The 26,214-nt window shown below is 42.9% G+C and overlaps 1 protein-coding gene across 1 annotated transcript; it reads left to right on the forward strand.

The window, feature by feature from the left end:
• The first annotated feature begins 16,192 nt into the window (after positions 1-16,192).
• On the forward strand, positions 16,193-19,373 carry rtn4rl2b (reticulon 4 receptor-like 2b). Its single transcript, XM_063000169.1, has 3 exons — positions 16,193-16,253; positions 17,964-18,190; positions 18,279-19,373. The coding sequence occupies exons 1-3, from the start codon at positions 16,193-16,195 to the stop codon at positions 19,371-19,373; spliced, it is 1,383 nt and encodes a 460-aa protein (XP_062856239.1).
• Positions 19,374-26,214: the final 6,841 nt, after the last annotated feature.

The following is a 26,214-nucleotide window of genomic DNA, read 5'->3' on the forward strand; positions in this document are numbered from 1 at the left end:
ATAATCCACAAATAAATAATAAAGTACAGTCGACCCTTGACTTACGAATTTAATTGGTTCTGAAGGGCTGTTCTTAAGTCAGTGTTCGTTAGTTAAACCTATTTTTCCCATAAGAAATAATGTAAACAGAATTAATTTGTGCCAGACCTCTCAAACCCCCCTTACCCCTAACCTTTCTAATGTCTTAATGGTCTTTTTTGTTATAAATACAAGTGTATTTTCCCTTAAATCTTAAATTATAGAATAGACATTACTGCAATAAACAACAATACACAGTAGTACTGTACTGTACATAAAAAACACACCACATTTCAGTACAGTACATGTGCTGTACCATACACCATAATACATTTCCTTCTTTTTATATAAAATGTATCTACCAGAAACAACAATAACTCTCATATTTCTCTATTATTTCCTTCTTTATTTTAATAGTGTTGTATTTTGTAGGTGTAATTGCACAAAATAAAATACTTTACTCAGCAAATTCCTTCTTCTCTCTCACTAACTGTCCGGGTGCTCCGGTTTCTTCCCACAGTCCAAAGACGTGCAAGTGAGGTGAATTGGAGAAACTAAATTGTCCAAGACTGTGTTTGATATAAACTTGTGAACTGATGAACCTTGTGTAATAAGTAACTACCGTTCCATGAAGTGTAAAACATGATGTTAAAATCCTAATAAACAACAACAAAATCCTAATTAATAAATAAGTAATACTAAAAAAATGAAGATTATGTTTAGAAATTATAATAATTTATTTCCCTGTTCATACATTTGTGACTGAAGTAGGTCTGGCAGATCCTAGAGACACAAACACAAGGCAGAAATTCACCCGGACAGAGTGCCAATCCATTTTAGGACAAAACACACTTTCCAAAGCGCTTTTTCTCATCTTTAGGCAGAACATCAAACATCTACGTACATCTTTTTGCAAGATGGAAGAAATAAAATAGCCAGGTAAAAACCCAGGTCCACAGGACCTATGGTACTGTGCGACACCCACTCAAAGAATGAAAAACGCAACATGCCTGTCTTTGGCTGCTCTCTCTTTCTATCTCTCAGTCACTCAGCATCATCCCATCTGCGTCAAAAAGGCTTGGGATATGACTTGGATCGCCACCATTTATAAATAGAGGCAGATGAATAAACGGGTGGCAGAAATAAATGAAGGAGGCCGCAATGTGGAACTGCGAGTAGGTCTAAAAAAAGTTGAATAAAACAGATGACAGGCCTGTGATTATTTTCGTGAAGAGCGGGGCGGGAAGCAGACGAATGACTGACAGCATTTCCGTCATCCTATACAATGATGTGTGTAGGAAACCGGAGGAAAGAGCAAGAACGTGAGGACTGACTGAATGAAGAAAGACTACACAATACACCCAACCCTAAAACGATATCAGACGCAGACACTTCGTCATCAGAACAGCAATAATAAAAACTTGTACGTAATCGTCCTATTTTGGGCAGAAGAAGGGTTTCCTACATACAAACGCCTCAACAGCTTTCAGCCTTTCTTCAAAGTTTCTTTATACTCTTGTATCTTCTTCCACGTGGCTCAGTCTTCCTCCTCTCTACTTCCGACCAGTGCTGTGGTGTATATGAGTCTTTCTCCACCTCCACCCACAAACAATGCAAAGGAGGACAAGAAGTGGAGGAGAAGGAAAAAAGAATACAAAGAATAAAAAGTTGATATTAATGACATGCTTCAGATTTCAATGATTTTCTGTAATTAAATGATTGGAATTTTTGTCTAAAAACTTATTTCATAAGTTTGTTTAGTAATTTCTAAAAGATTTGCCATTTCAAAAGATACATACAGCAATTTAAATTATGGGCGGCACGGTGCCACAGTGGGTAGTGCTGTCACTCCACAGCAAGTCAAAGACATGCGGTCAGACTAACTGGACTATAGGTGTGTGTGTGTGTGTGAGTGTGTGTGTGTGTGTGTGTGTGTGTGTGTGTGAATGTGTCTGCCCTGTGATGGACAGATGACCTGTCCAGGGTGTTGAGTGTGTAGGTGCCACGCCCATGTCTCTGGGAGCACATGGTTAAGGAGGCTATTGTTTAGGTCTAAGCCTCCTCAATTGTGATAGGTCAATGACGCTAATGATCTGTGGATCCTTCAGCTGAGATCATTTTGACTTTGACTTGTTATGATTTTGGTTTGGTTTTGCCATGCTCTTGTCTAGTCCATGCTCAGTGTTAGTTTTGTTCATGTCTTGTTCATGTCTTGTATAGGTCTAAGATCATGTTTATCCTTAGCTTAGGGTCTAGTATAGTTTAGTCAGGTTTTTTTGTGTGTTTAGATTAGCGTTAGCTGTTAGTGTAGCATAGTTTAGCTTTAGCATTGTTCATGTGTTTAGATTAGTGTTAGTATTAGCATTTAGCTTAGCATAGGTCATGTGCTAGTGTGTTGTACTGGTATGAGTGGATCAGACACAGCAGCGCTGCTGGAGTTTTTAAACACCTCACTGTCACTGCTGGACTGAGAATAGTCCACCAACCAAAAATATCCAGCCAACAGCGCCCCGTGGGCAGCGTCCTGTGACCACTGATGAAGGTCTAGAAGATGACCGACTCAAACAGCAGCAATAGATGAGCTCTGACTTTACATCTACAAGGTGGACCAACTAGGTAGGAGTGTCTAATAGAGTGGACAGTGAGTGGACACAGTATTTAAAAACTCCAGCAGCGCTGCTGTGTCTGATCCACTCATACCAGCACAACACACACTAACACACCACCACCATGTCAGTGTCACTGCAGTGCTGAGAATGATCCACCACCTAAATAATACCTGCTCTGTGGGGGTCCTGTGGGGGTCCTGACCACTGAAGAACAGAGTAAAAGCAGGCTGAAAAAGTATGTAGAGAAACAGATGGACTACAGTCAGTAATTGTAGAACTACAAAGTGCTTCTATATGGTAAGTGGAGCTGATAAAATGGACAGTGAGTGTAGAAACAAGGAGGTGGTGTTAATGTTATGGCTTATCGGTGTATATGGATGTAGAAATTATTGAAATTCCAAAATTGCTATGACAGTCACATCTCAGTGGAAGATATTGGATTCGACTGTGCTCAGGCTATGCATAAGTCAGTCTGGTTCTTTAGAATTATCTGTAGTAAACGATATTATCGTCATGTTTACCACCACTTTTGGGTCACAGTGGGTTCGGTTTCCTAAAATTAACTGGGTGCAGTGCAATAATACACCCCAGACAGAACACTAGTTGATCACGGGGTGTCACCTCCGTCAACCAGCCAAGTGCACCACTGGGGATTCGAACCCTGCATAAGCAGCACAACGTTATCATTTATTATAGACAAAACTTACCTTCACTGGAGCTTACGACCCTTCAAACCATCTAAATTATGAATAGTGTTTGTGTTGTAAAAACAAGAGTTGCAGAAATCGTGTCCTATTCAAGTGTATGTACATTTATGACCAACTTCACCTTTGATTTGCTCTAAACTAAAACAGGAACGCTTCATCAGTTGCAGTAATATACAGTGCACAAACACACACACAAACACACACAAACGTACTATATGTACACTCACATGTCCCCAACAGTCAGAGTTGCGTGGGTCACACCTCATTGCCATTTCAAAGGCCATGCACATGTGTAAGCATGCACATCAACATGTGTGGACACACAAACACCCGTACTGGAACACACGAACACACACACCAGCTACCCACTCCTCAGCGTGCCGTCTGTTGCTCTTTAATGAGTGTGTCAGTGTCCCAAGTGGTGAGGGGGAGTGCGGTCATCTGCTGATCCCACTGCCTCATGTGTGCCAGTTTGTGTTTGTGTGTTTACGCCCGCGGGTGTCTATCTTACCCCACGGTCCCCCGTAGAGCTCTGAATGTTAAGGGGTGTTGAGTTGCGAACCAGGCTCTTCAGAGTTTGACTTTTGATAGAATGGGCACAAATTCCTAGAAATACAGAAATTCTATTACAGTAGCCTTCCCAGAGGAGTGGAGGCTGGTGTGATCACAACTGGGAGAGGAGTGAGGGAAACTACATATTAATGCACATGGTTGTGGGATGATATGTACAGACAGCTTATCGTTAGATGTTTGCAAACGTTTAGCCAAATATTGTTTTTATGAAATTATAAATCATAATTTTTAATACCCAACCAATATTCATTCACCTAAGATCACATAGTAAGTTCACTATAGTGGTTATCTAAGACAGTGTGCATGGTGGCTCGGTGGGTAGCACTGTTGCCTCACGGCAAGAAGGTCCTGGGTTCGCTCCTTAGACGGGGCGGTCCGGGTCCTTTCTGTGTGGAGTTTGCATGTTCTCCGTGTCTGTGTGGGTTTCCACCGGGAGCTCCGGTTTCCTTCCACAGTCCAAAAACGTGCAGTCAGGTTAATTGGAGACACTGAATTGCCCTATAGGTGAATGAATGTGTGTATGTGTGTCTGCCCTGCGATGGACTGGCGCCCTGTCCAGGGTGTTACTGTGTGCCTTGCGCCCATTGAAAAGCTGGGATAGGTTCCAGCACCCCACGCGACCCTGATTGGATAAGCGGTTAAGAAAGTGAGTGAGTGAGAATGTCAACCAGAAGGGAACCTCTAGGACCTCAAAGAGGGTCTAAGATATTCTAAAAAATAACAGATATACTAATGGGCAGTTGTAGCCTAGCGGTTAAGGTACTGGACTAGTAATCAAACAGTCGCTGGTTCAAGCCCCACCACTGTCAGGTTGCCACTGTTGGGCCCTTGAGCAAGGCCCTTAACCCTTAGTTGCTTAGACCATATACTGTCTGGATAAAAACCATCTGCTAAATGCCAAAACTGTAAATGTAAAGTGGTCGAGTTGTCATTCAATTGCGGGGCGTCACCTCACCCAACCAGCCAAAAGCGCTATTGATTATTCGAACCCTGGAGCCTACCATAATTTACTACTGCTCCTAAACACTAAAGTGAACTTAATATACAATATTAATGGGAATTGTTATGTTTTGTTCATGAGGGCCACAGATATTCTGAACATAATAGATATAATAATAAAGTATAAGCCGCTCAGGTGGCACAGGGGTAAAACACACTAGCACACCAGAGCTGGGATTTTGAATACATCATATTGAATCTTAGCTTTGCCATCCAGCTGCATGAACAACGATTGGCTGTTGTTCATAGGGTAAGATAAGCCGGATATGGACCTCATAACTGAGCGAATTACGACCTCTGCTGGCTGGTTGATGGCTTCTGCACAGAGTCGAGGAATAATGCTGGTCAGGGTGGGGCTCTCTGTGCACAAAGCTGATCGGCATATGAACTCGTTAACTACTGCACACTCTGACACAGGGGGCGTGTGTCAGTTTGCTCTCCTCAATCGGGGCGGGGGTCAGCACCAGTGAAAGGAAGCATAACACAATTGGGTATAAATTAGACGTGCTAAAATTGAGAGGAAAAAGTGAGGAAATGCATAAAAATAAATAAATAAAATAAAATAAATAAGCATTTAGTTCTAGTTTTATTTTCTCTGCTCATAATTTGAAAATTGACATTTAAGCAAAAGTGGCGCCACACCAGGAATTTACTCTCAGAGAACACACTACTACCACTAAAGCCAACAGGCCACACAGGGTTCTTATACAGAGAAAAGACAGAGACGTGACTCCAATCCAACATTACAGTCATTTGTTAAACTAAAGAAGATCAAACAAAGTTCAACCCAAAAAACAACTCTTAGCTGCTGGCACTAGTCCAATAAACTACAAAAAAGAATAAATTAAGGAAAATAAAGAAAACCAGTCATCTTGGCCAAGAAATGACCAGTAGGAAGGCAGACTCACCAGCTCGACGAGGAGATGGTGTCAAGAGGTCACACGAACACATGCTCCACACACACACGAGAAGGAATGATAAGCACTTAATCAGCAGACGTCGTGAAAACCATCACGATACACGCCTATACATCTGCAGCTTAAGGGCGGCCAACCTCCCCTCCGCAGGCCTTCAGCCTAACTAACGATGCTAATCAATAATGCAGCATTAGATTAAAGGCCTCAGTCAAAAAGAAAGAGAGAGGAGAGAGTAAAGGTATAACAATGCTAAGTCAGATGTATTCAATAAAACACAGGCCTAGATCACAATAAAAAGAGAAAATAAAGAAATGAAGTAATAACTTTGTAAAGCAAACAATGTCATTATAAAAAAGAAAGCGAATTAATTATTAAAACAATGGTAAGCTAAGGAGGCAAAAACACACGCTAGCACACCAGAGCTGGGATCTCGAATACATCGTATTGAATCTCAGCTCTGCCATCTGGCTGGGCTGTGCGGCCACATGAACAACGATTGGCCTGTTGTTCATATAGGGGTGGGGTCTCCTTGTAACTGATGCACTACGACCTCTGCTGGCTGATTGATGTCTCTCCGTACACAACGCTGATTCGTATATATGCACTAGTTTAGTGTGGGTCTAGTTAGGCCCTCAGCCTAACTAACAATGCTAATCAATAATGCAGCGTTAGATTTAAGGCCTCAGCTAAAAAGAAAGAGAGAGGAGAGAGAAAAGGTATTAAAGGTATATAGGGGTGGGGTATTAAGCTGGATAGGGACTCCTCGTAACTGATGCACTATGACCTCTACAGGCTGATTGATGGCGCCTGCACAGAGGAGGGGAAAGAGTACACAAGGCTGATTCGCGTATATGCACGAAGATAGACAGAGAGATAGATAGATAGACAGACAGACAGACAGACAGACAGACAGACAGATAGACAGACAAACAGGTAGATAGATAGATAGATAGATAGATAGATAGATAGATAGATAGATAGATAGATAGATAGATAGATAGATAGATAGATAGACAGACAGATAGATAGACAGACAAAAGAGACAGACAGGTAGATAGATAAATAGACAGACAGACAGACAGACAGACAGACAGACAAACAGGTAGATAGATAGATAGATAGATAGATAGATAGATAGATAGATAGATAGATAGATAGATAGATAGATAGATAGATAGATAGATAGATAGATGGATAGATGGATGGATGGATGGATGGATGGATGGATGGCCGGACTGACGGACTGACCGACAGATAGATACATTTTTTGCTCTACATATGCACTACATGGACAAAAGTATTGGGACATCCGTTCTTATTTTGAATTCATGTGTTTCAGCCACAACATTTGCAAACAGGTTTAATAAATCAATGATATAAAGGAAATTATACACTGGCAACTTTGCAGCAATGGTCTAGGGAAGGTCTTTCCTGTCCCAGCTTGTTTTATAAAGACGTGAAGAAAAGCTTGGTTTTTTGAACATCTCCAGTGTCCTGCTCAGAGCCCTGACCTCAGTCACACTCATCAGCTCTGGAATGAACCAGAACATCAACATCAGTGTCCAATCCATACACTCATTCCCACAGGCACACATCAGAACCTTGTGAGAAGCCTTCTCAGAGGAGTGGTAGTTGTTCTAGCTGAAAATATCACATAGAGGTCACTCTGTTTTAATACCATTTGTTTTTTACATCCAACAAGCTCATGATCAGGTGTCCAAATATTTTCGGCCATATATTGTATATATAGTGGTTTTATACTTTAAAAATAGTAAAGCTTAAATGTAAAAAAAGAAAGAAAAACATATTTTTGGTGACCTGTGTTTATTCATCTGCCAGTAATGCCAATAATGCCAAAATTCTGAAGCCAACTGTATGTGTGTGTGTGTGTGTGTGTGTATTTGTGTGTATTTGTGTGTGTGTGTGTGTGTTCATACCTTCCCCCGTGCCCCCTGTAGTGATCTGAATTTTCAACAATGACTGGGCTGGCTGGTGGGCTCAGAGAACAGTGTGTAGGTGTATGAACGGGCAGCGTGCCGCTTCTCAATTCCCACCAGACGCTACTTTCACCACACGGCCAAAGGTTTATGGACATCAAACACCTAAACATCACATCCAAAACTATAGCCATCGCTACAGCGTTGGTCCTTCATTGCTGCCCTGCGTTTTTGTTTTTGGACACAAGGCTGGCTGTGGGGAACTCCCTACTTATTTATCCATAGGCCATTGCTCCACTGCAAGGTTTGAATCTCAGCACTGCTATCGGCTGGTTGGGTTTCTGCATGGATGTTACATTACATTTACATTCTCGGCTTTTATCCAAAGTGTCTTACAATACTGTGACAGTATATTGTTTAAGCAACTGATGCTTAAGGGCCTTGCTCAAGGGCCCAACAGTGGCAACCTGGCAGTGATGGCACTTGAACCAGTGACCTTTTGATTACTAATCCAGTACCTTACCGGCTAGGCTCCAACTGCCCATGTAGTCGGCTTCAGATATGATCGGGTAATGTCCAAGGGGAGGCCAAAACAATCTAGCCATTGGGAGGTGCACTTGTCAGTGCGCTTTCAATGCCAGTCCCAAGCCCAGATAGAAACAGGAGGGTTGCGCCAGAAAGGACATCCAACATAAAAACTGTGACGAGTTTGGTATGCAGACCAGGGGTGCATTTCCAGATCTTAGCAAATTATAAACAACTTTAAGAACGCCAATTTTGTGTGCATTTCCCAAAAGCCCTCTTAAGTCTCCACAACTACTAATGAGTGACAATAAAGTTCTACTACTACTACTACTACTAGTTCTTAACTGACTCCAGACTCTTTGACTGTAGACTGGCAAGTGAGTTCTTCTCGTAACGATTTTAAGTACTACACTAGTTATGAAGGGTTTCGGGAAACACTGGTAAATTTAAGAGTGTTCTTAATTGCGAGGTTATGAAGTACTTAGCGTTACGAACATTTTGGGAAACGCACCCCAGGTCCGTTGTGTTGACCTATAAATACATATGTAATACATATACATGTATAATAAATATGCAGTAACAGACAAGGGGCAGGGCGGCACGGTGGCTCGGTGGGTAAATATATATTTTTTATGCATTTTCTCCCCTTTTTCTCCCTTTTGATCACGTCCAATTGCCCGATTGCATCATGCTTCCTCTCCACCAATGCCGATCCCTGCTCTGATTGAGGAGAACGAAGCTAACCCACGCCCCCTCCGACACGTGGGCAGCAGCCGTATGCATCTTATCACCTGCACTTTGACGAGTGCAGTGCAGCTCAGCGTTGTGTACGTAGAGACACACCCTGAGAGCACTCTTTTCTCATCTCTGTGCAGGCGCCATCAATTAGCCAGCAGAGGTCGTAATTACACCAGTCATGAGAGAGAGACCCCATCCGTGTTAGTCCCGCCCATATCTGAACAACAGGCCAATCGTTGTTCATGTGGCCGCTCAGCCTTAGACGGCAGGCAGAGCTGAGATTCGATACGATGTATTCGAGATCCCAGCTCTGGTTCCAGCGTGTGTTTTTTACCGCTGCGCCAACTGAGAGGCCCGTGGCTTGGTGGGTAGCACTGTCGCCTCACAACAAGAAGGTCCTGGGTTCGATCCCCAGACCGGCCGGTCCGGGTCCTTTCTGTGTGGAAGTTTGCACACATATGTGTGTCTGCTCTGTGATCGACTGGCGCCCTGTCCAGGGTGTTACTGTGTGCCTTGCGCCCAAGCTGGGATAGGCTCCAGCAACCCCCCCGTGACCCTAATTGGGTAAGCGGTTAAGAAAGTGGGTGAGTGACACAAGAGGCAGTTACTGTACCTGGCAACCCTAGTTGTTGTGTCAGCTGAATTTGGTCGTGTATGGAAACTTGCCCTCACTGATACCAGCACCATATTGCTGCACTATCAACACAAAAATTATTCATTATTCCTCACACCAAATGGTTGAGAAGATGTCCATTTTTCGGGTGAGCACCTGCCCCTGATGAACGCTCCTACAGTCTGTGGTGCATATGGTCGTTCTTACAGGTGTGTGTGTGTGTGTGTGTGTGTGTGTGTGCATACACAAGAGTGAATCTTGCCAGAGAACGCTGTGCCCTCACTCATAGTCAAAACAGAACAGGTCACATCTGACTCAATACAGCCTACACATATTCACTGACACATTCACACACACACACACCAACACACACACACACACACATACCACTGACATGGTCAGACCTTTTGCAGGTTGAACCCTGTGATTCTACCAGGGTGGTAAACTATAAAATCATAAATAAATGAGCACTGTACGTACAGTATATGAATATAATGTCATATTTATACTGTATATAAACCAACACTATAGAAAATCCATATTTCTGATTGGCTCATGGGTGTGTATTATTGTCCTATAATGGAAGAACCTGACCAAGCATAACCATGTTGGGGTGTATTTATTACAATGAGCATAAATAACAGTGATATTAACAAACATTCCTGACTCAATAAGACAATAATCAATATGTTAAAAGAAACTTAGACATGTCCGGTTCCCCCAAATGCACTGTCCAGCACCGTCAACCTCTGCCACATGCACAGCATCCACGCTGGCCGAGTGGTTCATCAGGGTCTTCTTTTCACCAGCCAGTGGCAGATTCCTACGTAGAGCCATAACACACACGGAGGAACCATATACTCAAGTATTTTTTACCATTTATGCAGGAATCTTGACCAGACAGCTGGTGCAGTGGCACCGAGACGATGCCTCGTGTGGCCTTTACTCTCTCAGACAGGCCGGTTGCATATATGAGACCTGAACTCAGATTTCAGCAGTGCTAGGTTGGAGTACAGGGGCGTAACTACAGGGGGGCACTGGGGCCCATGGCAGGGGGCATTCAACAAACTGGAACACAGGTCCAGTAAAAGTTCTTTTGAGGTACATAACACACTCTGTGTTTCGGTGGGTAGCACTGTCACCTCACAGCAAAAAATGTTCTGGGTTTGATTCCCAGGTGGAGTGGCCCGGGTCCTTTCTATGTGGAGTTTGCATGTTCTCCCCATGTCTTTGTGGGTTTGCTTTAAGTCCACCGGATTCCTGTCTGGGTGTTTTCTACCTTTCTCCCAGGGAATTGAACCCACCTCAACCCTGATAGGATACAGCAGTGGTAAAACAGACAATGAATGAAGTGACTTACATTATTGTGACAGTATACAGTCTAAGCAATTGAGGGTTAAGGGCCTTGCTCAGGGGCCCAACAGTGGCAACGAGGCGATGGTGGGCTTGAACCGGCAACCTCATGATTACTAGTCCAGTACCTTAACCGCTGAGCTACCACTGAATGAATAACACACTGTTGTATTTTACATAAAGAAAAGTCTTGTTTGGAAACCCCAGGTCAAATGTGTTTGGTTTAAGTAATGTTCTTCAAGAGGGGCGGCACGGTGGCTCGGTGGGTAGCACTGTCGCCTCACAGCTAGAAGGTCCTGGGTTTGATTCCCAGCTGGAGTGGTCCAGGTCCTTTCTGTGTGGAATTTGCATGTTCTCCCCATGTCTGTGTGGGTTTTCTCCGGGAGCTCCGGTTTCCCTCCCACAGTCCAAAGACGTCCAATTGAGGTAAATTGGAGATACAAAATTGTCCGTGACTGTGTTTGACATTAAACTTGAACTGATGAGTCTTGTGTAACCAGTAACTACCTGTTCTGTCATGAATGTAACCAAAGTGTGTAAAACATGACATTAAAATCCTAAATAAATAAATAAACGAAGGAAAATCAACAAGACATGGGCTGACTGGGGTGTGCAAACTTTTACCTAAGACTTTAAATGTACTATTTTACCAATTACATAATAATATTACACAAGATTTACCCTTCAGGGTGCCACCCTGCCTCCACTGACTGACCAGGTTTCCTCCAGGTACGCAGGTTTCTTTCCTACTCTCCAAAAATTTCAGTACATGGACTGACCACTCCAAACTGCATGTAGGTGTGAGTGAATGAGTAAATGATTGAGCATGTGTTACCTTGCAGTGGATTGTTCATGACCAGGATAAAAAAAAAAAAAATACCAGCCCTGCCACTGCTAAGCTGCCATGGCACCTGCCATCATTTTAAATCTCATTAGATAAGATTAGATTAGATTAGATTAGATTAGATTCAACTTTATTGTCATTACACATGTACAAGTACAAGACAACGAAATGCAGTTTAGCATCTAACCAGAAGTGCAATAAGCAGCAAGTGCAGGATGTACAGTATCTGCGATATACATTATTTACAGAATACGGGTAGTGGTATGAACAAGATATACAGGTGAGTATATTATTGAATGTACTATAAACAAGATATATAGATTACTATAGACCTAATACACAGATTAAGGTGCAGATTAAGATTAAGGTGCTATGCAGATTAAGGTGATACAGATTAAGGTGCTATGCAGATGTGCAGTGTGCTATGCTCCACAATTGCATGCCTTGTATTTAGTCATAATTGTATGGCACTTTGGATAAGTGTCTGCTAAAATGCCATAATTCTAAATAGATTTTAATTTAAAATAAAAATACTCATTTCATTCAGAGAGGAAAAAAGTTTAACCTGCCCACTGCCTTTTCAGTACTGAGTGTATTTATTGTCTATGTACTTTATGCTACACAGTGAACCAGAACGTTTCGTCTCACTCTATACTCATACAACCCCAAATCAGAAAAAGTTGGGACAGTATGGAAAATGCAAATAATAAAAAAAACACAGAGTTTCTTACATTTACTTTGACTTTTATTTTATGTCAGACAGGATGAACCTGAGATATTTCATGTTTTGTCTGCTCAACTTCATTTCCACTGTGTGATGGTCCATCCTAGATGCCTCCGAGCCCAGAGAAGTCGATGCCGCTTCTGGACATGGTTAACATAAGGCTTTATTTTTTGCACAGTAAAGTTTTAAGTATCATTTGTGCAGTAACTCTGTATTGTAGAGCCTGACAAAGGTTTGATAAACTAATCCCTCACCCATGTGGTTATATCAGCTATTGTTGAGTGGCGGTTCTTGATGCAGTGCCGTTTAAGTGGCCTTTACGCACTGAAATTCCTCCCAATTCCTTGAATGGTTTAATGATATTATGCACTGTAGAGGAAGAAATATGCAAATCCCTTCCAATCTTTCTTTGAGCTTCATTGTTTTTAAACATTTCAATCACATTTCGATCCTCTGATCATCTTTGCTCATCAAAGACTCTCAGCCTTTCCTGGATGCTGCTTTCGTACCAAACCATGATTACAATCACCTGTTGACATCACCTGTTTGGAATCACATCATTATTTAGTGTTTTCACCTCATTACTAGCCCTAAATTGCGCCCGTCCCAACCTTTTTTTGGAATGTGTAGCAGACCTGAAATGCAGGAATGGATGTTTATTAATAAATGAAATGAAGTTGAGCAGATAAAACATGAAATATCTCAGGTTCATCCTGTCTGACATCAGATAAAGTTTTTCTGATTTGGGGTTGTATATGGATGTGATGACAATAAACCTTCAGGCGTGACTTGCCCGGGATTCCACAGTTCCTGGAATCACCGCTCATCACAACTTTGTGCATCATTCATTACTTCCGGTACAGCGCTGCGTGAGGTGTTTTCTTCAGTCCCACACACTTGGCATGCTTTGTTGTTTGAGTAATGTCCTCCGTAATTGCCTACATGGTGTCTTCTTTATTTTAATTGCACTCACGGGACTGTGACAGAGCTTTTGTGTTCAGCGACTCGCTCTGTCTGTCTGTCTGTCTGTCTGTCTGTCTCTATCTCAAAAATAATCGCATTCAAAGCAGTTTATTGGCGTGATGGGGGAATCGTATGTTACCAAAGCCGCACAGTTCATATTTATTATACTGATTTAAATTTTTATTGATAGTTACACTGATTAGTACACTATATGGATAAAAGTGTTGGGACACTTCTTCTAATGATTGAATTTACGTGCACTGCACAGAGCCCTGACCTCAGCCCCACGCAACAGCTTTGGAATGAATTGGAACATCAATTGAGGCTTTCTTGACCAACATCAGTGCCCAGACATACAAATGGTAGCTTAGTGGGTAGAATTTTGTGCTATGAATTGGAAGATTGTCTGTTTAAATCCAGACTTTGCTATGCAGTATCCCTAAGCATGGCCCTTAACCCTGTCTGCTCCAGGTTTGTCGTACAATGTCTGGCTCTGCGCTCTGACCCTAGCTTCCAAACAAGTTGGGATATGCAGTACACGTGTATATGTATATATGACAAATAAAGGTCTTCTTCTTATTATATTTTGATTAAATGGGCACAAATGGGCACAGACATACTTGACAATCCTCTGGCCCTGTCTATTCTGACATTGCTTTTAAACCAGGAGTTTGGAAGTAATCAACAAGATTTGGGACACCTGTAGGAATGGATTGAGTCAACTTTTAAGGATTAATTCACGTCCACTAATGTAGAACAACTGTAAATTTCTCTGATAAAGCCTATTTTTCAGTTTTTTGGCAACCTAAACCCTTTTTGTTTTACTTCTGGCAGTTTACCAATTAGATTATTGGTGTACATAAAAATGTACATACATATACTATTATGTACGTATACTAATGGTCAAACGTTTTAGAACATCTTTATTCTTCCAATTTTTAATACATTTAAGCAGTCCAAGTTCCAAAAACCAAGTTGAAAACCAATAATCTAATTGGTAAACTGCCAGAAGTAAAACAAAAAGGGTTTAGGTTGCCAAAAAACTGAAAAATAGGCTTTATCAGAGAAATTTACAGTTGTTCTACATTAGTGGACGTGAATTAATCCTTATTAATCCTTTTAAGGATTAATTCACGTCCACTAATGTAGAACAACTGTAAATTTCTCTGATAAAGCCTATTTTTCAGTACCTTTTTTTTATGTACCTGGCAAATATTGTACAAAAACATTCATTCATTGTCTGTTTATTACCGCTTTAACCTATTCTGGGTCAAAGTGGGTCTGATTAATATGATGAAAGGCAGAAAACACCCTGGACAGGTCGCCAGTCCACAAGGCAAACACACACAAACACACACAAACACACACACACCTAGGGCAGTTTTTAGTATCTTCAGTTAACCTGACTGCATGACTTTGGACTGTGGGAGGATACTCACACAGACACAGGGAGAACATGCAAACTTCTCACAGAAAGGACTGGGACTGCTCCACCTGGGGATCAAACCTGTGAGGTAACAGTGCTACCCACCAAGCCTACCTTAATAAAAGGTCAAAGACAGGAACACTGGATGAGGAAGTACCCTGGACAGGACACCAGTCCACAGGGCAAACACACACACACTCACACACACTCACACATTTTAGTGTCTCCAATTAACCTGACTGCAAGTTTTTGAACTGTGGGAGGAAACCGGAGCTCCCGGAGGAAACCCACACAGACACGGGGAGAACATGCAAACTTCACCCAGAAAGGACCCAGACCACTCCACCTGGGAATCGAACCCAGGACCTTCCTGCTGTGAGGTGATAGTGCTACCCACCTAGCTGTACCTTATAAGTAGGTCAAAGACAGGAACACTGGATTAGGAGGTACTCTGGACAGGTCACCAGTCCACAGGGCAAACACACACAATCACAAACACACACACACACACACACATTTTAGTATCTCCAATTAACCTGACTGTATGTCTTTGGACTGGAAAATGCAAACTCCACAGAGAAAGGACCCAGACCGCTCCACCTGGGAATCGAACCCAGGACCTTCTTGTTGTGTAGTGCTACCCACCCCCCTGGGTGAGGAAGTAAACTGGACAGGTCATCAGTCCACAGGGCAAACACACACACACACACACACACACACACACACCTAGGGCAATTTAGTATATACGGTTAACCTGACTGCATGTCTTTGGACTGTGGGAGAAAACCCACACAGACACGGGGAGAACATGCTAACTCCACAGAGAAAGGACCCAGACCGCTCCACCTGGGAATCGAACCCAGGACCTTCCTGCTGTGAGGTGATAGTGCTACCCACCGAGCCATACTATAAAAATGTCATACACAGGAACACTGGATGAGATCCTTGTACTTTTCTGGTAGGTGAGAATTGTCGGGATCAGTCTCTCTCTCTCTCTCTCTCTCTCTCTCTCTCTCTCTCTCACTCCATTCCGCCCTCGCGCTCATTACGTACCAGAAATCCCGTAGCCACGCGCTCCTCTCACACCCGCCTCCGCGCGCGCGCTCTCACTATAAAGCGCGCGACCGGTTCGCTCTCAGCCTCAGACGCCGGCGGCACCGAGCTCGAGCCCCTGAACCCCGTCAGAAGCGGAGATAGCGGCACCTTCACGCGCTCAGGCTAACTCGCATCTAGGCTTCGGTTCGGGATGGAAGGTCGTGCAGCCGCGCGCAGCTCTCGCGCCTCTCGCACCTCTCTCAACTTCAAGAGTGAGTAACAACAAGTAACATCACTGTCTCTTCTCATTTATAACTATTAACTCTGTTTCTTAATTTATTACCATCATCTTCTTCTCTTCTAATTTATTACCATCAACTCTGTTTCTTCATTTATTACAATTAACTCTGTTTCAAAATGTATTACTATTACTAACAACTTTTTCTTTTAATTTATTACAACATGCATGATGCACAAATGAGCTTAAACTAATGTTATAATGTACAGAGAACATTTTTCATTTTCCAAAAAGTTTAAATAATAAGGATTATTATTATTATTATTATTACTGTTATTGTTGATGTTATTGTTGTTTTTATTATTATCATTATATTATTATATTATTATAATTATTATTAATACCATTATTATTATAAATGCTATTATTATAATTATTTTAGTTTTATTGTTATTATTATCATTATTACTGTTATCATTGTTGTTATTGTGATTGTTATTATCATATTATTATTATCATTAATTATTATTATTATTATCACTATTATTATTATTATTATTATTCTTTTTATTATTATTATTATTATTATTATCACAATTATTATTATTAGTATTATTACTATTATTCTTTTTATTATTATCATTATTATTATTATTATTATCATTTATTATTGTTATTATTATCATATTATTACTATTATTCTTTTTATTATTATTATTATTGTTGTTGTTGTTGTTTTGTTGTTGTTATTATTATTGTTATTATTAATTTTTTAGATTATAAATTCAAGATGATATGACATTTAAAACGAAGCCCTTTTGATGCAGTTTTTCTTTTCTATACTGTATATTGTCATTCATCTACTTTTACTTGATTTATCCATTATACAATCCATTGCAGGGTCTCAGCCATTCCCCCACACATAACCAATCGTGTGTGTGGGCACTTAGCCAACCAAACTCAGATCTCAGTGGTGGTGGGCTAGAGTAATACATTGCGGCACCACCAAACACAATTACTAAATGATTTCTGTATGAAGTAAATATTTGGACAGCAGTGTTTGCTTTTGGACAGGGCACCACACACACTTCATTCTTACTCACTTAAAACTAGCTGCAGTTTAGAGTTGCCAGCCTACTACTGGCATGTTTTTGAGAGGTGGGCGAAAAACTAAGAACTTGTGGAAAGCCTACACAGTTAGAGTAGAACATGCAAAAACGTGGCAAACACTACCCAGCTATTCATTTAGTAAAATATATAAGAAGGCTTTAAAAGGTTAAAATGCAACATGAGAAGTTGGTAACTTGGTTTGGGAAGGATTATGCACTGGTATCTCTTAGATGGTGGCATCCCCATTCATTTTAATGAAGGCATTATTTGCAATAGTGCGTGTCTCTGTGCATGCTCGTTTTAAATGTGACGTCCTTACATGCGTAACGGGCGGTGCTCATCCACTGAACCGTACAGTGACGGGGTCATCTGGTCAGGTAATAGGAAAATTCTGCGCACACAGGATGAATGGGCAACATTATTAATTCACACCCTGCGCTACTTTAGGCAGCCGGTTATTGTGTGGTGTCACTGGAGCCCCCTTAGGTGCCCTCTTAAAATTTCATTAGAGCCGCTCCTGTTACATGCTCATGACGTAAATCCAGTCAAGTTACTGGTAGGTATTTTAGGATGCTGGTGTCCAGTCTTGAAAGTTCTAGAGTTCTTAATGGTGTCTTTTCTTATCCCTGTACAGGTGGTCTGTCTCTGTGGTTGGTGGTGTGGTTGTTGGCATGTCGCTGTGCCCCTGGGAAGGCATGTCCAAAGCTGTGTGTGTGCTACCATACACCCCTGACGGTCAGCTGCCAGTCTCAGAACTTCACCTCTGTCCCGGCTGGTGTGCCCTACGACTCCCAGCGCGTCTTCTTGCAGAACAACCGCATTACAGAACTCAGGGCTGACTCCTTCGGCTTCGAGACACAGGTATGCCAGGACGTTTTGGACATTGGCATTGGAGTATCCCAAGATTTAGTGCTTTTACTGACCCTTTGTATTCTTTTTTTCATCACAGGTCCTATGGTTATATTCAAACAACATCTCATGGATTGAGGCAGGTGCCTTTAGCAACCTGCGCATCTTGGAAGAGCTTGATCTTGGAGACAACCCATCCTTGCGGCTTGTAGAGGGTGGTGCCTTCCGGGGTCTCGAGCGCCTTCAGAGCCTGCACATGCATCGGTGCGGCCTGACTGAGCTTCCCGCTGACCTCTTTTACAAGCTCTACAGCCTGCAGTTCCTCTACCTGCAGGAAAACCAGTTAAACAATTTGCCAGATGGTGTCTTTTCTGATTTGGTCAATCTAACACACTTGTTTCTGCATGGAAACCGGCTCCGCGTACTCTCTGAGAATGCCTTCCGTGGCCTGGTCAACCTTGACCGGCTGCTGCTGCATGACAACAAGATCCGGCAGGTGCACCGCAGGTCGTTCCGAGACCTGGGCCGGCTTACCATCCTCTACTTGTTTAATAACGCGCTGCGTGAGCTGCCGGGCCAGACGCTCAAAGACACCACAGGTTTGCAGTTCCTGCGCCTCAACGACAACCCGTGGGCATGCGGCTGTGAGGCAAGGTCGCTCTGGCAGTGGTACCGTGATGCACGTGTGTCCAGCTCCGAGGTAGTCTGCACCTCACCGGCATCACGCGAGGGCCAAGATCTGCGCTTCATGCGCGAGCTTGACTTTGCGACCTGCCCTCTGCCTGACCCCGGCTCGCTGAGCGGCACCACCACTACCACGTTCAGCACCAAGACGCGCTGGTGGTTCTCCAAGAACAAACCAGCTGCCTCAGCCAAGGGTGTCTACCACAAGGGTGCTGACTTGCCCAAGGCTTTCCCATTCAAGTCGGTAAAGAATGCACATTCCGCGGCCGTATCAGCGGCTGCAGCTTCAGCGTCAAAGTATGAGCTGGCACCGGAGGAGGCTGCGTTGCCCAAGTTGGAGCCGGAAGAGTACTGGGCCAACTACGGCAACGAAGATGCCTCAGTCCGATGCTTTGAGCTGGAATGCGATGACGAGCTAGCGTTCTCCTCGACCTCCTCCTTCTCTCCGTCGTATCTGTCTCTTCTTTGTTTCTCTGCCCTGGCGCTCTCAATTCACCTGCTGTTTGGTTGAGTGCCCTCTAAACTCTTTCGTTCTTTTTCCGATTTTCTTTGCATTCGCCTGATACTGACAGGCAGACAACATACGCCACGTAGACCTCAAGAATGAAGCTGGTACACACGTAAACAGATGCGAACACACAAGATGCATACATACTTGGAAGACAGTGCCCTCAATGGTGCTGCCTAAAACGCTAGTCTGTCGGCTGTATGACATGGACTGCAACTTCCAGCAGACCTTGCAACGCCACATCAGACTCGAAAACCAATGGTGACGAGGGCAAGGTGGGAGAAGTGTGACCACAAGTAAAGGATGAGGTCAAATCTGAAATAATAAGACAATGTAAATAATGCTTCTCTAACCTGCACAGCAAGCATCCCTGCGTATGCACCCTCACCAAAAACACCGATCACAGACATCTCGGGAACAGGACATGCACTGTATGGACAAAAGTATTGGGTCACCCATTCAAATTTTGGAATTCATGTGTTTCGGCCATAGTAATTGTAACAAATCAGTGACAGAAAGGGAATTCTATGCTTCCAGCTTTGCAGCAACAGTTCCTGTTTCAAATCACGGTCTATGAAGAAAAGCTCTGGAATGAACTAGAACATCAATTGTTGCTTTCTTGACCAACATCAGTGCCCAGCCTTACAAATGCGTCCATCCTTTGACTAAATAGGCACAAATTCCCACAGAAATACATCAAAATCACCGCTCAGGTGGCGCAGCGGTAAAACACACTAGCACACCAGAGCTGACATTTCGAACTCGTCGGTTTGAAACTCAGCTCTGCCATCCGGCTGGGCTGGGCGGCTACATGGACAACGATTGTCTTGTTGTTCATAGGGTAGGAAAAGCCGGATAGGGACTCCTGATTACTGAGCGAATTATGACCTCTGCTGGCTGACAGAGTCGAGGAATAATGTTGATCAGGGTGTGGCTCTCCATACACAAAGCTGATCAGCACATGAACTTGCCTAGTGAAAAGGTGAAAAGATGCAGTCGGCTACTGCACACGTCAGAGGGGGCATGTGATTCGCGTGTGTCTCGCTCTCCTCAATCGAGATGGGGATCAGCTCTCATAGAGAGGAAGCATAACACAATTGGGTAAAAAATTGGACGCGCTAAAAATCGAAAGAAAAAGGGAGAAAATGCATTAAAAAAAGACATACTTCAAAGTCTTGTGAGAGAGCGACTGTTGCTATAGCTGAAAAGATCACTAGAGGTCACTCTATTTTAATACCATTTTTTTTTTTAATGAAACTTCCGACAAGCTCATGGTCTTGTGTCCGAATATTTTTTACTCTACAGTACAGTTGAACATCCGTTAAATCGTGGCCACAGTTTCTCTTTTCCTGTTTCTATATGCACCCCTTCATGGGGAACTGAAGGATGGACTCTGTTTCTTTCTGTCTCTACTCATATGTAAGTTGTGATGTCTGTCCTGCAGTGAATGTAACCTAAACTACGCTGGTATTGTGTGGTTGGTAGCCGGTGGGCTTTTAATGTAGATGTTCAAGAAGACGTTCCACTGTACACAGAGCAAACTAACACGTATCATTTTCTTGTAATAAAAATCTCAATAAATATCATTTGTACAAACTTGAGCAGGTGTCTTTAGAATTACTGACTCTATTTATTGATTATTTGTACTGTATTACACCATATAATTTGCAATAGCAACCTGACAGTGGTTGGGCTTGAACCGGTGACCTTTCAATTACTAGTCCAGTATCTTAACCACTAGGCTACAACTGCCCGTTGACCAAATACAATGAAAGCAATTAAGGGTTTAGGTTCCTGTTCAGGGGCAACTTGGCAGAGCAAAGCGTATTCATTTTTAATAAGCCTATCATTCTGATCAAGTGTTGTAGTGACTTTGATGCCACCCAGGATCACTGGTCTTAAGCCAGGAGTGGGCACCAGTTTATTACAGGCATATGTTATGCACATTTACATTTACTGCATTTAGCAGATGCTTTTATCCAAAGTGACTTAACAACATACAATCTAAGCAACTGAGGAACAGGAACAGTAGTAACCTGGCACTAGTGGGAATTGAACCAGCAAGCTTCTGATTACTAGACCAGTACCTTAACCACTAGGCTACAGCTGCCCTACTCACCCATGTACTCACAAATCTGAAATGTAATATATACATTTCATGGTCAGAGTTGCAGTGGGTTCAGTTTTCCCTGGATTATTGGGCATAATGCATTAACACAGCATTCCCCAACCTTTTTTGCACCACAGACCAGTTTTATACGTATAAGATATAATTTCACAGACCGGCGGGGTGGGGGGGATTTAAAATATAATAACTATAGAATGGAAAATCAGTTTGAATCCTGAGCTTTTTCGCTGCAACGAGACGCTGCTCCCTCCTAGTGGTGATCGGATACAATAACACCCAAAATCTCTAATTATTCATTCTTTCTGTGCCGCCCGGTAGTAGATGACCCATGGAACGGTACCGGTCCGCAGCCTGGTGGTTGGGGACCACTGCAGTAACACACCCCAGAAAAGAAGCCAATCCATAATGGGGCTTCGGCCATCCCCTTCCTCTTCAGACATGACAAATTGTATCTGGATGTAAATGCTCAACCATCTAAAAGCAACACTGGGTGCTATATTAGTGGTGCTATATATATGAATGTTGAGATGCAGTATGTCAGCACACTCTCAATGGCGGAGCGGTAGTAGAACACCAGCAGATTCAGAATTCTCAGGAAGTAGAGTCTCTGCTGTGCCTTCTTCACTACTGCCATGGTGTTGGTGGTCCAGGAGATGTCTTCAGAGATGTATGTGCCCAGAAATCTGAAGGAAGGGACAATTTCCACGCAGTCTCCATTGATGATTAGAGGTGCAGGGTCTGCATGCTTTTTCCTAAAGTCAATTATTAGTTATTTTGTTTTTGATGAGTTCAGGGTGAGATTGTTCTGTAAACACCACCCAGACAGTCCTTGAACTTCACCCCTGTTTGCGGTTTCGTCTCCTCCCGAGATAAGTCCAACTACCGTTGTGTCATCCGCGAACTTGATGATGGTGTTGCTGGAGTGGGTGGGGGCACAGTCGTAAGTGTACAGAGCATAGAGAAGTGGGCTTAGCACGCATCCCTGAGGAGCACCAGTGCTAAGTGTGATGCTGGAGGAATGAAGGTGGCCTAATCTAACAGACTGGGTGCGGTTTGTCAGAAAGTCCTTAATCCAGAGGCAGGTGGGTTGAGAAAGTCCAAGATCTGCGAGTTTGATCACCAGTCTGCTCGGTATGTTGAAAGCAGAACTAAAGTCTATGAAGAGCATCCTCACATAGCTCCCCTGGTGTTCCAGGTGTGTGAGTGCTGTGTGAAGAGCAGTGTTGATGGCATCTTCGGTGGATCTATTAGCTTTGTAGGCAAACTGGTGTGGATCAAAGGTGGATGGAAGACTGGCTCTGATGTGATGTACAACCAGTTTCTCAAAGCACTTCATTATGACTGGAGTGAGTGCGACCGGGCGATAGTCATTATGGTCGCTGATGTTTGTCCTTTTTGGCAGTGGTACGATGGTGGCCGACTTCAGACAACTTGGTATGATGGATTGGGATAGGGACAGGTTGAAGATTTTGGCGAAGACCACAGAGAGCTGGTCTGCACATACCTTCAGCACCTTTCCTGTCACACCGTCAGGACCAGCAGCTTTCCTGGGGTTCACTGCTCTCAGCACACGTCTCACCTCATGTTCTTGCACCGTGAGGATGTTGTTGTTGGAGACTGGTGGAGGTCTTGTGTCTGTCTCCGCTGGTTTTACCTCGTAGCGAGCAAAGAAACGGTTAAGCTCCTCTGCTAGTGAGGCGTCACCTTGAACCATCGTGCAGTTCCTGGTCTTGCGATTGGTTATGTGCTGGATGCCCTTCCATACCTGTCGTGGGTCGTTGTTGACAAAGTGGTCCTCAATCTTCCTCTTGTAGGCAGTCTTAGCCTCCTTGATGCCTCTCTTCAGGTTGGATCTAGCCGTGCTGTATGAGTCTCTGTCTCCAGACCTGAAGGCGGTGTTGCGATCATCAAGAAGAATTCTGACCTCCTTTGTCATCCAAGGCTTTTGGTTCAGGTACACCCTGATGTTTTTGTCAACTGTAACATTATCCACACAGTTCTTAATGTAGTAGAGTACAGTTGATGTGTACTCCTCCAGGTCCTGGTCCTCAAAGACATCCCAGGTGGTCCTTTCAAAGCAGTCCTGCAGCTGTGAGGAAGCTCCTTCAGGCCATATCTTGACAGTCTTTGTGATTGGTTGAGCTTTCCTTTTGAGATTTATTCCTCTCCCATCCATCCATCCATTTGTTCCTCTGTCCATCCATACATTCCTCTACCATTCATCCATCCATCCATCTATTCCTCCATCCATCTATCCATCCATTAATTCATCCAACTGCAATCATACATAGTGTATTACATTTATTCTTATACTGTCTTTGCCATCTTCTTATCCACCCACCCATGCATTAATTCAACCGTTCATCCATTCATTAGTACATCTTATTACTTTATTATTTATTTATTTGTTTGTTTGTGATAGAGTTGTGATGCTACAGAGCCAACTCAGAAGCACTTACCAGGAACACCACAGACATGGCAAGGTTTCAGGAACTTGAACTGCATGAGGTTGTTTTAACGTCTAAATGTGTGTGTGTGTGTGTGTGTGTGTGTGTGTTTGTGTGTGTGTTGGCTGGCAGCAAAGATCATAACTTGAGTCAGTGAATAAAAGTGAGAAACTCCTCACTGGTGGTAATGGACGAACCCCCCACAATCTTAACACGTACATTTACACGTAATCATTAAAGAAGAAAAACAGCCGGAAGTGTTTCCTCCTGACATATTAGTCGTGTGTCCTCACTTCTGATGAACTACTTCCGTTTCTTCCTTCTAAAGCTGTTTGTTCTCTGCTGTCAAAAACTCAAACAAAAGCTGTTTACTCTGTTTGAGTTTGTTTATCTCTTCAACATCAGAATCTTTTCATCCCCGTTTTTGGTGACGCCCTCCCTCGGCACTTCTCTATCTTTAGAACTGTCTTTTCTCCCAGCCACAGATGGTAGTGTTTGGCTCAGTTGGCGTGGCAGTGACGTTAGCATTCATTCATAAGGGTTTTCAGTGAGAAGCTAGATGTGTGTTTGTATCAAGCTGTGTGTGTGTGTGTGTGTGTGTGTGTGTGTGATACAGATGGGAATGATTATGACTGGGTTTAAAGAAGAGGTGATCGGGCCAAATCAAAAACCTGCAATCCTTTAAACTTTAATCTAATCCTAGAGCTACTAAAATTACCCAAGTATCAACCTTTTAGAGTCTAAATGAAAAACATGTAGTTCTCTTGATATGCCCAAGTGCAATATTATAATACACACAGCCTCAGTATTTATTGGAACATACACTGATCAACCATAACATTAAAACCACCTCCTTGTTTCTACACTCACCGTCCATTTTACCAGCTCCACTTACCATATAGAAGCACTTTGTAGTTCTACAGTTACTGACTGTAGTCCATCTGTTTCTCTGCATGCTTTGTTAGCCCCCTTTCATGCTGTTCTTCAATGGTCAGGACCCCCACAGGACCACCACAGAGCAGGTATTATTTAGGTGGTGGATCATTCTCAGCACTGCAGTGACACTGACATGGTGGTGGTTTGTTAGTGTGTGTTGTGCTGGTATGAGTGGATCAGACACAGCACCTCACTGTCACTGCTGGACTGAGAATAGTCCACCAACCAAAAACATATCCAGCCAACAGCGCCCCGTGGGAAGCGTCCTTTGACCACAAATGAAGGTCTAGAAGATGACCAACTCTAACAGCAGCAATAGATGAGCGATCGTCTCTGACTTTACATCTACAAGGTGGACCAACTAGGTAGGAGTGTCTAATAGAGTGGACAGTGAGTGGACACAGTATTTAAAAACTCCAGCAGCGCTGCTGTGTGTGATCCACTCATACCAGCACAACACACACTAACACACCACCACCATGTCAGTGTCACTGCAGTGCTGAGAATGATCCACCACCTAAATAATACCTGCTCTGTGGTGGTCCTGTGGGGGTCCTGACCATTGAAGAACAGGGTGAAAGCAGGTTAAAAAGGTATGTAGAGAAACAGATGGACTACAGTCAGTAACTGTAGAACTACAAAGTGCTTCTATAAAATGGACAGGGAGTCACAAAGTCCTTCTGGCATATACTAGTCCATTTTACGTCATCCTCAAGATCGAGTGATGTTAGTTTACATGCTAGTGCGTTGTGCCACCTTATCCCATTGGTTTGAATGGCATGCGCCTAACTGTGTTAGCTTAGTTACCGAAAACTGATAGAATCGCTGTCTAAGTAGCGCATTCGAATAACCTGCCTTATAAGTCAATGACTTATTAGAATCCTCTCTACTGAGGCAGCTGCCTGTGTAGACAGTAAGACAGCAAGGCAGCTCACTAGGTTTTCGAACACACCCTAAAATATAGTCTAATACTACAATACCATATTACATTGTTAATTTTGTTTGTTAATTTACTGCAACATTTAACTTATAAAGATTTAATTTAAAGCAAAATCGAGCTATGCAGTTAGAGTTCTACTTCTTTTCTTTGGGGGCTGGGGGGGGTAAATATTTCCGATTGCACTGTCTTACTGTCCCAAATTTTTTAGAGTTAGGAAATAAATGTTAGTGGGAAAAAATACAACAAAATTTGCTGTAAAACTCCTTGGAAACATACACAGTCACATAAACATACTAAAACACACTCAGTCCTCAAAATATCTATTTAAAAAACGGATAGTTCCGGTCCTAAAATCTGATTGGCTGAGCCGCGTTCGAAGCCGTTGTAAAATCC

This window comes from Trichomycterus rosablanca, chromosome 8, assembly GCF_030014385.1.
Source record: "Trichomycterus rosablanca isolate fTriRos1 chromosome 8, fTriRos1.hap1, whole genome shotgun sequence".
Classification (NCBI taxonomy): Eukaryota; Metazoa; Chordata; class Actinopteri; order Siluriformes; family Trichomycteridae; genus Trichomycterus; species Trichomycterus rosablanca.